At 39.4% G+C, this 14599-nt stretch overlaps 1 protein-coding gene across 1 annotated transcript; it reads right to left on the reverse strand.

The window, feature by feature from the left end:
- Window positions 1-12449: 12449 nt before the first annotated feature.
- LOC109816552 (uncharacterized) lies at window positions 12450-14295 on the reverse strand. Its single transcript, XM_083074182.1, has 2 exons — window positions 13180-14295; window positions 12450-12915 (listed from the first exon to the last, which is right to left on the reverse strand). The coding sequence occupies exons 1-2, from the start codon at window positions 13499-13501 to the stop codon at window positions 12671-12673; spliced, it is 567 nt and encodes a 188-aa protein (XP_082930308.1). The 5' UTR covers window positions 13502-14295; the 3' UTR covers window positions 12450-12670.
- Window positions 14296-14599: the final 304 nt, after the last annotated feature.

Consider the following 14599-nt stretch of genomic DNA (forward strand, 5'->3'; position numbering starts at 1 on the left):
GATTAGATTTCAACTGTTTGGCTCACTCACTCACACGGCTTGGTTAAGTGCCCTAGACATCAACAACTTAAGACTCGTTTCAACTTCACTTGAACAAACTTGAGGCACACAATTAAAATCAACCATGTACAACCACTTGTGCAACAATGTAAATTTCCAGATCAGAAAACACTGCTCATTGAAAGCTTGAATCATGAAATTGCTTCATCCAGAAAATTTTTTCAGTTAAGTTCCCAAAAAGAATTTTGTGTGTGTGTGTGTTTTTATATATATATATATATATATATATATATATATATATATATATATATATATATATATTAATAGACAAGTATGAGCTTAAGTAATTGAAACGTGCAATTAAGGTAAAACAAAGCAACCATACTTATACTGTTGTCCCAAAAAGTACTTACCAACCAACTGAAGAACCACAAAAGAGTAATTAAACCAAAGACAAGAAATTAAAGTCTAAGCAACTACTGTACCCAAAATAACTGCAACTTAAAGTACTGAAAGTAAATGAACAACTACTAAAGCTATTGCAAAATAACAAATTAAAGTGCTAAAGAACCCTCAAGTGTCCTCCTCATCATGGTCTTCCCCTTCTTCTTCTCTTTCAACTCCACCTTCTCCTTCTTCATCCTCAGCTCCACCTTCTCCTTCATGCTGCTCCTCCTCTCCTCCTTCAAAGTTAGGACTGTCCCCAGGCCAATAGAATTGTTGCTGGAAAGTCTCTGGAGATGGCCACTGAAAGGGAGGTCCTCCATGAAACTGTTGTTGATGAGCATGATACATGCTTGTGTTGAGAGACATCAACGCCAGATGATTAGCCAAATTTTGCTGCTCTATATGGTGAAAATGGGCAACCATGAACTCTTGGCCAGGTAATTGGGAGGAAGAAGATCCTTGCCATTGCCTTGGAGGCCTAGGTTGAGAGGCATCACCGTGCGGCTCACTTTTACAATGAATTTTAATATATGCAGCATTGATGGGAGGTCTAAGAGATTTATTTAAATTACCAGGCAGACGAGAACCATTAACTAAACATAAACCAATAATTAAACCTGGAAAACCCAAAGGTTTAGAAACACCTGTTGAAGAAGAAGAGGATAGCACAATCTTATGTATTTCATCTGAAATAACAGTGGCTATATCTATCTCAGTCTTTTGCAAAATGGAGTAAAGAAGTGTGGCTCTGGGCATGTTCAAATCAGATATGTGGGTGATGCAGTACACATTGCAGTATAAAAAATTTTGCCAGATACGTGCAATGGTAGTCAGGTTCTTCCGTAAGAATGAAACAGGGTTACCTGTGATTCCCACTGTATATGTACAGCCCGGTAGACACAACACTTTGGCCATTTTATCAGCATTAAAAGCTCGGGCCTTCTTCAACCGGCCATATTCATCCAAACCATCACCTCCCATAACATCACGAGTGCTCAAATATTGCTGAATGGCATCTCTAGAATAACTGACCACGGCTCCTCTAACCCAGCTAGTTCTGTTCTTATCAGTCCTCTGAAGTGGGAGAGCATTGGCATAAAACTCCTTGATAATCTCTTCATTATATTTCTTCTCAGGAGTAGCCAGTTTATTCCATTTCCTGTGAGTCAGTTCTCTTTGAAATTCCATATATTCTCCAGCTTCCAACTCCACCCGTCTTTCAGCAACTATTTGGCGGGGCTCCAACTCAGTATATCGCTGCTGCTTAGTTTTGGTCATGAATCTACTTCTATCCAGACGGATTGAAGCCACAGTTGACTGAGTAGGTTCCTCAGTTTCAGACTCATGTGGAGGAGGATTTGAAGAAGCAGCCTCCTTCCTCTTCTTACTAGCTGGGATCTCATGAGTGGGTCTCGATTTTCCCATCTGCAATTCATTTAAAAACAATGGCAAACCACAAGTGTTAGGTAAAAGTTAAATAATTCATTTAACACAAGGAACTATGACTCTCTGTTGTCCATCCGCTCAGCGCCTCAAAATCGCTGAGCGCCTTGAAAAGGATGTGTTTCTGACCTCTTTCCGCTCAGCGCTTTGAAAGCGCTGAGCGCCTTGAGCACTGGGTTTCTGCCCCTAATCCGCTCAGCGCCTCAAAAGCGCTGAGCGCCTTACTCCAGGTTTGAAAAATTAGGGTTCTCTGTATTGAAAAAATCTGGAATTTTCTGGGTTGCTTGAGAACCCTAGTTCATGAAAACTTTTCTCAACTTCAAATTTTTGAAAGACAATCAAGGAAAAGCAGCAGAATTTGAAATCCTAGAGCATGCATTGTACAATTATCAAACAGCCACACAACTATACACAGGATGTGAACCCTAACACAAACTTTAACCCCAAACATGTATTGTTGAACGAGACCACTGGGATAACAAAATTTAACCCCAAAATGGTGAGAGCAGAACAAGAATCAAACCCTAAACCTATCAAAGCTGAGGGTTATTGCCCATAGAGGGGTGAGAGTGGACATACCTTGAACCAGAGTAGTCTCGTTGTACACAGGAAAATCAACCACAAAATCGAAAAAATTAGAGAGCAAATGCGTGAAGGGGAATAATAAGAACGCGTGCCAAGAGCAGTTACAAGTAGTGGGATGTAGAAGTGGAAGAATGGGAATAGGCAGTTCTTACTCCTTGGGCCATTGGGTTTTATGTTTTAATACCTTTTAAGTAAGGCCCATGCCCGACACTCATCCGCTCAGCGCTTGGGAAGCGCTGAGCTGTTTAGCTCCAGAGAGCTCATCTTCCCCAAGGCGCTGAGCGCCTAAAATCCGCTGAGCCATTTGGCTCCAGAGAGCTCCAGGTTTTTTTTTTTTCTCATTTCCAGGCGCTGAGCGCCTTCCAAGCGCTGAGCGCTTTACCTCCAGAGGCCAATTCAAATCTAAGGCGCTGAGCCACTCCAAGGCGCTGAGCGCCTGTCCTCCAGGAACTCATCTGGTTTACTTACTGATATAAGGGGCTGAGCGCCTCTGAGTGGCTGAGCCACTGAGTCCTGGATCAGAAATTCTGGTTTCTAAATTTAACTAAGTGTTGATCCAGGATTCCTAAAATTCTTCTTCTACATAATTTTGTAGCAAACAAACATCAAACATCAAGGGAGAATGTATGATATCAAACAAGCATACAAGCAAGTTACTAAGTTTTAAATCCTACTTACTCCTAAGTACTAACATAAAATCAAATCAACATGCAAAAAGTGAATAATCAAAGCCAAATTCAAAACATATTCACTGGGTTGCCTCCCAGAAAGCGCTTCTTTATTGTCATTAGCTTGACACTCCTTCAAGTCATGGATCATTTAAATGAGCAACTGTGATGAGTTTCTCAACCTCACCACCCAAGTATGGCTTAATTCTCTGACCATTCACCATCCAAGACCTTCCAGAATTTGGCTCTTCCAACTCCACTGCCCCATATGGTTTGACTGATTTGATCACAAAGGGGCCTGACCATTTGGATTTGAGCTTTCCAGGGAATAATCTCAACCTGGAATTGAACAATAACACCTGTTGGCCTGGTTGGAAATTTCTCTGGACAATCTTCCTGTCATGGTAAGACTTGACTTTGTTCTTATAAATCCGGGAAGATTCATATGCTTGTAACCTCATTTCTTCAAGCTCATGTAGCTGGAGCTTCCTTTTTTCACCTGAGGCCTTCAAATCAAAATTCAAAGTTTTCAAGGCCCAATAGGCCTTATGTTCCAACTCAACTGGTAGATGGCAGGCCTTCCCATACACAAGCTGGAATGGAGATAGTCCAATTGGAGTCTTGTATGCTGTCCTGTAGGCCCACAATGTATCATCCAATTTCACAGCCCAATCCTTCCTTGAGCTGGCTACAGTTTTTTCTAAGATCCTCTTTAACTCCCTATTGGAAACCTCTGCCTGTCCATTTGTCTGAGGATGGTAAGGTGTAGCTACTTTGTGCCTCACACCATAGTGCTCTAACAACTTCTTCAACTGTGTGTTGCAGAAATGAGAACCACCATCACTTATGAGCACTCTCGGTGTTCCAAATCTGGTAAAGATGTTCTTTTTCAAAAACTTGATCACCGTTCGTGCATCAGCTTTCTGAGTCGCTACAGCTTCCACCCACTTGGAAACATAATCCACAGCAACCAGAATGTACTCATTGGAATAAGATGATGGAAGGGGTCCTACAAAGTCAATTCCCCAGCAGTCAAAAACCTCAACTTCAAGGATATTATGCAATGGTAATTCATGTCTCTTGGAAATTCCTCCAGTTCTCTGACACTTATCACAATTCTTGCAGTGTTCATGAGAATCCTTAAAGATAGAAGGCCAGTAAAATCCAGACTGAAGAATCTTTGCTGCTGTGCGATCTCCATTGTAATGACCTCCATAAGGTGAATTGTGGCAGTGCCACAAAATATCCCTGATCTCTGCACCTGAAACACATCTTCTCAACAAACCATCAGCACCAATCTTAAATAAATAAGGATCATCCCATACATAGTAAGTGGAATCCTTGAAGAATTTCTTTCTCTGTTGCCAATTAAGATCTTCTGGAATGACCCCGGCTGCTTTAAAATTTGCCATATCAGCAAACCAAGGTCTTTCCTGCACAGAGAATAACTTTTCATCTGGAAATTCTTCATGGATAGCACTCTCTAGTATGGTCACCTCTTCATTTTCTAATCTTGATAGGTGATCTGCGATGTGATTCTCACAGCCTTTCTTATCCTTTATCTCTAAATCAAATTCCTGTAACAACAAAATCCATCTTATCAACCTGGGCTTGGAATCAGATTTAGTTAGCAAATACTTAATAGCTGCATGGTCAGTGAATATAGTAATTTTTGAACCAATCAAATAAGAACGAAATTTCTCAAGTGCATATACTATTGCAAGTAACTCTTTCTCTGTGGTTGCATAATTCATTTGAGTCTCATTTAAAACTTTACTTGCATAGTGTATGACATGAAAAATTTTGTTTTTTCTTTGACCCAGCACAGCACCCACTGCATAATCACTAGCATCACACATTAACTCAAAATCAAAATTCCAATCTGGGCTAGTAATTATGGGTGCTGAACACAACTTTTGCTTTAAGAGTGAAAAGGCAGACAAGCAATTATCATCAAATTTAAACTTAACATCCTTCACAAGGAGATTGCTGAGCGGTTTAGCGATCTTTGAGAAATCTTTGATGAACCGCCTATAAAATCCAGCATGTCCAAGAAAACTTCTAATTCCTTTCACATTTGATGGTGGAGGAAGCTTAGAAATGACCTCAACCTTAGCTGGATCCACCTCAATACCTTTCTCAGAAACTTTGTGGCCAAGCACTATTCCTTCAGTCACCATAAAATGACACTTCTCCCAATTAAGAACCAGATTTGTTTCTACGCACCTCCTCAGTACCATGTTGAGATTCTCCAAACATGAATCAAATGATGATCCAAACACTGAGAAATCATCCATGAAAATCTCAATACATTTTTCAACAAGATCAGAGAATATGGCCAACATGCACCTCTGAAACGTGGCTGGTGCGTTACATAATCCAAATGGCATCTTTCTATATGCAAAAACGCCAAAAGGACATGTGAATGCTGTCTTTTCCTGGTCCTTCGGGTCAACTGCTATCTGATTATACCCAGAATAACCGTCCAAGAAGCAATAGAAAGCCTGACCCGCCAACCTCTCTAGCATCTGGTCCATGAAGGGCAATGGAAAGTGATCCTTCCTTGTGGCCTGGTTCAGCTTCCGATAATCAATACACATCCGCCAACCAGTGACTGTCCTTGTAGGAATTAATTCGTTCCTGTCATTCATCACCACCGTCATGCCTCCCTTCTTAGGTACCACCTGAACAGGACTAACCCATGCACTGTCAGAAATAGGGTAAATCATTCCAGCTTCAAGTAACTTAATCACTTCCTTTCTGACAACCTCCTTCATTGTTGGATTGAGGCGCCTTTGAGGTTGTGCTACAGGTCTATAATCCTGTTCCATCAAGATTCTGTGCATGCAGTATGAAGGACTAATACCTTTAAGATCAGACAATGTCCATCCAATAGCCCCTTCATTCGCTTTTAAAACCTCAACTAACTTCCTTTCCTCCTCCGAAGATAAAGAATTGCTAATTATAACTGGTTTTCCACCATTTGCCTCTAAAAACACATATTTGAGATGGCTTGGCAATTGCTTCAATTCTAGCTGCTGAGGTTGAGACTTGTCCCCTTTGTTTAACTCTTGTACACTTGCAGGATTAGTAGAAACCTCCTTGGCTTTGTCTAACTCCTCCAGACATTTCTGAATTTCTCTTTCTTCTTCATCATTAATTTCACTGACCACACTCATCAATGCCTTCTCCAATGGTGTAGCTACTGAGAAATTTCTTTGAGCTTCCAAACACAGCTCATCAATCACATCCACTCTGAAACAACCTGCCTTATCACTTGGATGCTTCATGGCCTCAAAGACATCAAAGTTCACTTCATCATCCTGAACTCTAACCTTGAGTTTCCCATCATCAACATCAATAATAACTTTGGTTGTCTTCATGAATGGTCGTCCCAAAATAAGAGGAACCTCAGAATCTTCCTCCATATCCATGACAACAAAATCTACTGGGAACCAAAACTTATCAACTTTTACTAAGAGGTCTTCAACAACACCATGAGGATACTTGATGGACCTGTCAGCCAACTGCAGAGTCATTCTAGTAGGTCTCACCTCCACCTCACCTATCCTCTGTAGCATTGACAAAGGCATCAGATTGATACTAGCTCCTAAGTCCAACAATGCCTTCCCCACAGAAACATTTCCAATAGTGACTGGCAGAGTAAAACTCCCTGGATCTCTAGACTTTTGTGGAAGTGACTTCTGAATTATAGCACTGCAACCTGCCTCTAACTCCACTGTTCCATCTTCACTCAACTTTCTCTTCTTTGTCAAAAGATCTTTCATAAATCTTGCATAAGATGGCATCTGTTCCAAGGCCTCTGCAAAAGGTATGTTGATCTGTAACCTCTTGATTATATCAAGGAACCTTGCAAACTGGCGTTCCTTGTCTTTCTTTGACGGAGCATGTGGGTAAGGTAGATTCTTCACTGGAGGAGGCCTACTGACTTCTTTCCCTTTCTTCTTTCTCTCCTCCCTCACATCTCCATCTCTCCTCTCATTTTTTTCACTCTCTTTTTTATTATTTTCTTTTTTTTCTTCCTCTTTATTCAACTCCACCTCTTTCTCACTTTCTAACTCAACTACACTCTTTTTCTCTTCTTCCCCAACACTACTGTCTCTCAAATTGTCACCAATCCCCTTACCTATCACAGTGCCTCTCCTTGTTGTAATTGACTGACACTGCTCCTTCGGATTGACCTGTGTATTGGCGGAAAAATTTTTATTTTGTTGATCTGCCAACTGCTTGGCTAGCTGCCCTACTTGAACCTCCAGATTTCTGATAGACGCTTCAGTGTTCTTCTGATTAGTTGTGGAAACCTGCATAAATTGTGTAAGAGTCTCCTCCATTTTTGACAACCTATCAGGCTGATAAGAAGACTGATTTTGATATGGCTTTTGTGGGGGCTGCCTTTGTGAAGGCCCTGCTTCTTGTTTCCACCCAGAATACTGATTCTGATTACTCCTCCAGCCTTGATTCTGATTATAATTACCAGAGAAATTCCCTTGCCTTCCTGGATTGCTCATGTAATTAACTTCCTCCTCCTGTTCTGATTCAGAGACAGAGCAATGCCCATTTGGATGATCACCTGCACAAAAATCACATCTCATTACCTGCTGAGAGCGTGAAGATGACCCTACTTGCAGTTTGGACATCTGCTTCTTTATCTCTTCCATTTGCTGAGAAAGAAGCTTATTCTGGGCCAGGATTGCATTTTGGGTATCCAATTCCAGAATTCCCCTTTTTGAAGGCTGGCTCCTATCATGATGAGCTTGGTAGTCACTGGCTGCTAAAGCATCAATAATGGTAATTGCTTCCTCAGAATCCTTCATCATCATTGAACCACCTGCAGAAGCATCCAATAACATCTTTGTCTGTGGTCTTAACCCATTACAGAACATATTAAGTTGTGCCACATCATCAAACCCATGATTCGGGCATTTCCTCAGCAAGGATTTATATCTCTCCCAAGCTTCACACAAAGGCTCATCAGCACCTTGAGAGAATGTTGCAATTGCTGATTTGGCACTTATATATCTGGAAGGAGGGAAGAATCTTGCCAAAAACTTCCTTTCTACATCCTCCCATCTGGTTAAGCTCTGATTCGGATGGGCCTGCAACCATGTCTTGGCTTTACCTGTCAAAGAGAAAGGAAACAATCGCAAATAAACTGCTTCTTCATCTTCTCCAGGTACACCCATAGTACCAATAAGCTCATAGAAAGTAGACAGATGTGTGTAGGGATCTTCATGGTCCATTCCTGCAAATTGATTGGCAGTGATGAGAGATAATAATGCTGGCTTCATCTCCACTCCCTTGGTTGGTCTAGCTATACTGGAGAAATGCCTAGGTCCCAACTGATGATTGTATTCTCCTAAGAGTCTCCTTGGTTGATGATGAGGTCTGTCACCACCACCCTGTCCTTCCTCAGCCATTGATTCAGAAATAGAGTGTTGAGCTGCAACTGAAGTGGAAGTACCCTCCTGTTCCTGTCTCTCCTGTTCAAGCTTCCTTTGTCGCCTTCTTCTACTATTATTTTTCCTGGCTGTTTTCTCAATTTCTGGATCAAATAGCAACTGCTCAGCAGGAATCTTTCCTCGCATACAAAGACTAACTTAAACAGAAAAGTTAGAACAACAGGTAAAGAATATATTCACACAATAAAAGCTAAGAAATATATACAATAAGATCCAACTAATACAATAGAAATCACAACTATCTTGACACAAGTCCCCGGCAACGGCGCCAAGAAACTTGTTCGGATTTTTAATAGGCAAGCGCACCCAAGTCTCTGTAGTATAAATAAAAGGTTGTCGAACCTCAGGGACTTGTGAGATAACTCAGATTTCTATGATATTAATGGATACTTATAATGTGAAAACTGGAATAATTGCACATGTTCAGGTTTTTATGGATGATTTTCCAAATTTAAAAGGAAACCACAAGGTAAGTTGATTTGAAGAAAAACAGATATAAGAAACAGTTGGGATTTGACTTCATCAATCTCCCTCCTATGCATTCCTATTGATTCTTTTCAAAAGTTCCATTACCCATTGTCATTAAGTTCACTAAATTCATTCCAACCCAATCCCTTGGCATAAGAAATTCTAAGATATCTAACTTAATGAATGATCTCTCACTTCATTTAGTTAAACATCCCGCGTTAAGAACTAGAACTTGAAATAACTATTAATCTCAAGACCATTCCTGGATCTCAAAACTAATAGGTGATTCGTTCCAAGTCTAGGCTTGCAAAACGTCTTCCGACCGAATCCCAAACCCCAAAAGCATGGATAAGTGATCAGTTTATCAAAGCATTAAGAACAGGAAGAAATCACTAACATCAAGTAATGGATGATATATATATATGAATCAAAGAGAATACATAGGAGTTTGATGATTACATCTATCCCAACCCTGGAGATTAGCTCTCCATATTACAAGAAATCACCAAAACCCAGGTTGAGAGGTAGAAGAAGAAGAAGATCCCTTGAAGATTCGCGTTCCCACGAGCTCCAGAGCACTCTGTTTCTCTCCCCCCTCTGTTTCTTTTCTTTCGTGCAGCCTCATTCCCCCTTTTCTCTCTCCTCCTTTTAATATATATGAAAACAGGGTAACACTAAAAAGATAAATCCGCTCAGCGCCTTGGAACGGCTGAGCGGATTGGGAATTCTTCACCCTGAAGAAATCTCAATGGCTGAGCGCCTTAGATCCGCTGAGCGCTTTAGAGGCAGAGAGCACCCCTTGTTCCTGGATGAAATCCGCTGAGCGGATTTGAGTGGCTGAGCGGATTTGAGGCAGAGAGCACTCCTTCTCCAGCACAAGCTAATCCGCTGGGCGCTTTAGAATGGCTGAGCCAGTCTTCTCCAGGTTCCAAAACCTACAAAATGCACACCAAAATGGATCAAAAGCTTCATCATTCCATGTACTTGCACAATCAAAATACCTCTTTGATTCTAAGCATATATAGATCAAAATAATGTTGATATGTACACAAAATGTGCTAGATAAGTGTCTCAAATGGTTGTTAAATCAAGCTTAATTAGACACTTATCAATCACCCTTTGCATGATTTAAGGTTCCATTGAGTATTGGGAAATACCTTTGAAATTAGTTCTGGAACATATGCCTAGTGGAGATTGTATCTAGGGATAGAGCTTGACCCATTAGTAGTCTTAAACCCTAGCTCGTAATGTGGGTGTAGGTATTGGGTACTCAAGGGATTGATATTCAATATCCGCACCTAGGCTCTTTCTCTAAGGAATTAGGTTTGAGTAAACTTATGGGTTGACTAAGCAATGAATTTAACAAGAGATTAAGGATACATTAGTGTTACGTTCGGTGAAATCTGACCCCCGCAGCCTCACAATACCATTATCCCATTTCTACTCTTTCCCATTCTAAAACTAATCTTTTTATAGTTTTAACATTCCAATAGTCATGCTCTTCATCTCACATTTACATGACAAACTATAAATTGGAATTATTCTTTAGTCACGAATAGTCAATAAATGCTTATTTTACCTTCTAATCCCTGTGGATACGATATTTTTACTACTTGAACGGCCGGTATACTTGCCGTGTTTGAGACCGTTGATGGAATTAAACTGATTTACAATTATAACAAAAGTACTTCAACGGAAATATCAACAAGTTTTTGGCGCCGTTGCCGGGGATTAGAATGGCGATTTAGTATTTGTAGCTATTTGTGACTTATTCTTTGTTTTTATTGTTATTTTTATTTGTGTGCTGGCAATGAATTGTTGAAGCTAACCTGTGCGCTCTAGTCCTCTGCTTTCTCTTGTATGCAAGGTACTGTGAACTAGATGGACCAATTCCTCTGAATAACTAATTTATATAACAAAATATTAATAAAAAAATTAAAATCAAGTTAAAAGGAAATAATAATTGAATTCTTAAAATGTTGAATAACTAGAAACTTATTTAACCTTTTTAATGTAAGTTAAGAAATTATATGACAATTCTGTATTGGAAGTTTGTTACAACCATAATACCTAAATTTCAATATACCAAACAGAGAAAAAGGTATAATTTTAAATTACATTTAAAATTACATTTTTAAATGATGCTGCCCACCATTTGCTTCCTAAGCCATCAATAACTCCCAGAACCTTGGAAAATAGCTTTATCCAATTTAGAAAAATCAAGCCAAACCCATGGTAGTTAGATTGAATTGATTGTTAATATGTAAGTAGTACTAATGAAATTTTAATTTTAATTAAAGAATACAAAAGGAGTTATAATAATATACTTTAATCTAGTTATATTTTATAACTGAAACAAATTGATCGAGAGTTATTGAATTAAAAGTAGAGAAAAAGAGAGTGATTTCATTCAAGAGTTGGTACTTGGTATATATACCATTGGAAGCAGGCTCTTGAACTTTTTGTTCAGTTTTTCTTTTACACTCATATTTCAACACAAGTTTTACATAGTTCCTCTGTATTTCAAGTAATTCAAAAAAAATATTATTTCTTTAGTAGCAGGCTGGGAGAAATTTGAAATGTCTATACTGATCACACAAGGTTGGAAGCAAGCCAAGTGAATAAACATGTATTTATACAAACAACTTGTAACATCTTCCTAGAAAATTATGCACAAGCACGAAACATTCGGATTACATAAAGACTTACCAGTCTGGTAGCAACAATTGTGGTGCGTTGCCTTTCCTTTTTCTTGCGATTGCACTCGCCACACCAGCTGGAGAAATTAATCTTTTCGGTACCGTTTCATCTCTAAAAAGACAGAACTACAATGACATAATACAAACACTTAAATTACTGGGGGAAAAATTAACAGATAATAGTGACATGGGTATGATTTCTGAAACTAGTGAGTATCCTAGAGCAATTTAGTATGAAGCAAACGCACAAAATCATTAGACAAACTGAAGTAGAAATGAAAGCAAGCAACAAATGAAATCACCTTCTGCACCACAGAAGCAGGTTGACCCGATGACTAGATGTTGCAGCTCTAGCACCATGGTGATGGCGGCCCCCGATGAAGCATAGCTCGTCCAGGGACATGACAATAATCAAAGATCTTCTGCTTTCAAATAATGGACTCCATCAAAAAAGTGTACAACCACCTATGAGAAATGGCAAGAACCAGTGGTCCATAATTTTGGGACCGAATCCAAACCCATAATAAACAATCATTTGGATTTGCTTTCACTATTAGAAACAAATACATACATCTAAAGCTGCACTGAAAAATAGAAATATATATAGATACACCAATTCTGAGTCTTACTTGTATAACACGCATGACGAGCATTACTGAAAAATAGAAATATATACAAATTCCAATAATTTAATTCCCAAGTAAATTCTCAACAGGTGACTTTGAGAACCACCTATTTCCAAACTGCAAGCGAGCTCTTCCATCAAATAACGATATTGGAACATTCATTCCTAGTCAAACGGGGTCTAGAAAATCATAATTATACAAATAAACGCTGAAAACAATTTAATATGACTTCATCACCAACATCTTGCGAGAGATTATACAATAGGGTGATTGCAAGAGTTACGGAAAAGCCAAAATCCAATGTAACAGACCTGGGGTGTAGACAAAATCTCGGCATCTTCTTTATTGAGCCTTGAATGCAAAAGTACAAAATAGACTTTCCAGAAGTAACTTTCGCTCATATGACAAGGACATAGTTCGATTCTGAGGGCAACTAATCTAGGAGTCAATCTTTCAACAACCGCAGCATGCTCTTGTTGTGCATCAGACATGTCAAAATCTAAAAGTAGAATTCATCACGTTAAAATCTCAAAGGCATGTAAGGATGAGCAAAACAAAATCACGCAACCCGTGACCATACCATTACTGATTACTCACAATGTAATATAAAATCAATTTTCATCCAAGTTTGTAAGGCATGTAATGTAATATGCAATATAATTAACATTCAAGAGTGATCTGGTCTATAAGACTATAACTAAAACCAAATTGGGAATGTGCGTTAATGATTCTGTGATCTGATCCAATTAATAAAGGAGGTTACCGTCGGTGTCGTCTTCCTCCTCAATAGGAAAATCCAACCACGTCTCGGGATGCATAGCGATGTTCATGGCAAATGCCAACACCTCTTCTGTAATTCCAACCGCGCGTAGCTCGAAACCGCAATTCCCTTTCGAATCGGATCTGAAGGAAACCGAATTCGATTCAGGATCGTTCCCCTGTTCGGCGTCTGAAGAGTGATCGGAAATCGCAGCAGCGTCATCCAATTGTGGTTGAGAAATAGAGCGATGATTGGATTGGTCGGAGACGAAAAGAGAGGGATCGGATTGAGAATTTGAAGGTGGCGGAGCGAGGAAGGAGGCCATTCCCCAAAATTGACGAGTTAGGGTTTGCTTGATTTCGTCGAGGTCCTCTTTGACTCTGCTGCCGGAAACATCGTCGATTCTTCCAAGTCTCCAGAAAACTCATTCAACAAACTGAAGCAATAAAATTAATTAAAAACATATCTGGCATTCATTTTCAGTGGATCGTTTCTTTCAAAATTTGATCGTGTATACATGGAATAAGAATCTGGAATAAAAACCTGAATGATTTGAGATTGCCGTTGGTTGAATGACTCGAGTCTAACCTTTCCAAACCCTTGGTCTGCATTAATTCGGCGAATATCAATCAATAAATAGATTCAAAGAAATTAAATAGGTTAATTAAAGAGAGTAATTGAAAAGCGTTTGGAATCCAAGAATTTAAAGAATTCAGAATTTGGAGGAGTGAACCTATAGATCTAACGGCGCGAAGAGAAAGATAGGGAGGGTTACCGATTGAGATTGATGTAATTCTGGCGCGGAGGTGGATGTGTGCGACGCTTTGTTCTTCCTACCTGGGAGGAGTTTGCAGAAATGAGGGTTTTACGAAAATCGAAAGCAAGAAGTTGAAATTGAAACGTACCAGGCTTGCGAGAAGCTCGCGTGTGCTTCACTCTCGTCATGGGATTCAGTGGAAGAAGAAAACTAAACCGAATTTTTCGAATTGGTTTTCTTCAGTTTCGCCTTCAAAAACGATGCAGTTTGCCTCCATTTTCATTTTTTTCCCAAAATACCCCTACGTACTTCGTTTTAAAAATGTTTTATTTTAGTTTAATTTTAAAAAAAATTATTGAACGTTCTGGCGGTTTAAAACCGCCAAAAAGTGGCAACACTTGTAACAATTACCATTCCTGCAGTTTAAAACCGCTAGAAAGTGTCAATAATTTGTAGCACTTGCCATCCTTACCACAAATGTAACATTTTTTGGCGGTTTATGGAAACCGCAAAAAAAAAACCGCCAGTAATTACCTATTTTTTTGTAGTGTATTACCGAAAGGTTCTTAAACCTTCAGGAGTTTTAGAAAGAGAGTCAAGAGTGGTATTGAACTGAAAGTGAAACTTCAATAGGCAATATATATAGCAAGCAGCATATGTATTACC

Source organism: Cajanus cajan, chromosome 5 (genome assembly GCF_000230855.2).
Source record: "Cajanus cajan strain Asha chromosome 5, NIPB_CcT2T_4, whole genome shotgun sequence".
Classification (NCBI taxonomy): domain Eukaryota; kingdom Viridiplantae; phylum Streptophyta; class Magnoliopsida; order Fabales; family Fabaceae; genus Cajanus; species Cajanus cajan.

Excerpts from the sequence above, each read along its gene's own strand:
- LOC109816552 (XM_083074182.1), bottom strand. The coding sequence starts at position 13,501 with ATGGCCTCCTTCCTCGCTCCGCCACCTTCAAATTCTCAATCCGATCCC. Across the intron at positions 12,916-13,179 it reads GGAGGAAGACGACACCGACG|ATTTTGACATGTCTGATGCA; the intron begins GTAACCTCCTTT and ends TTCTACTTTTAG.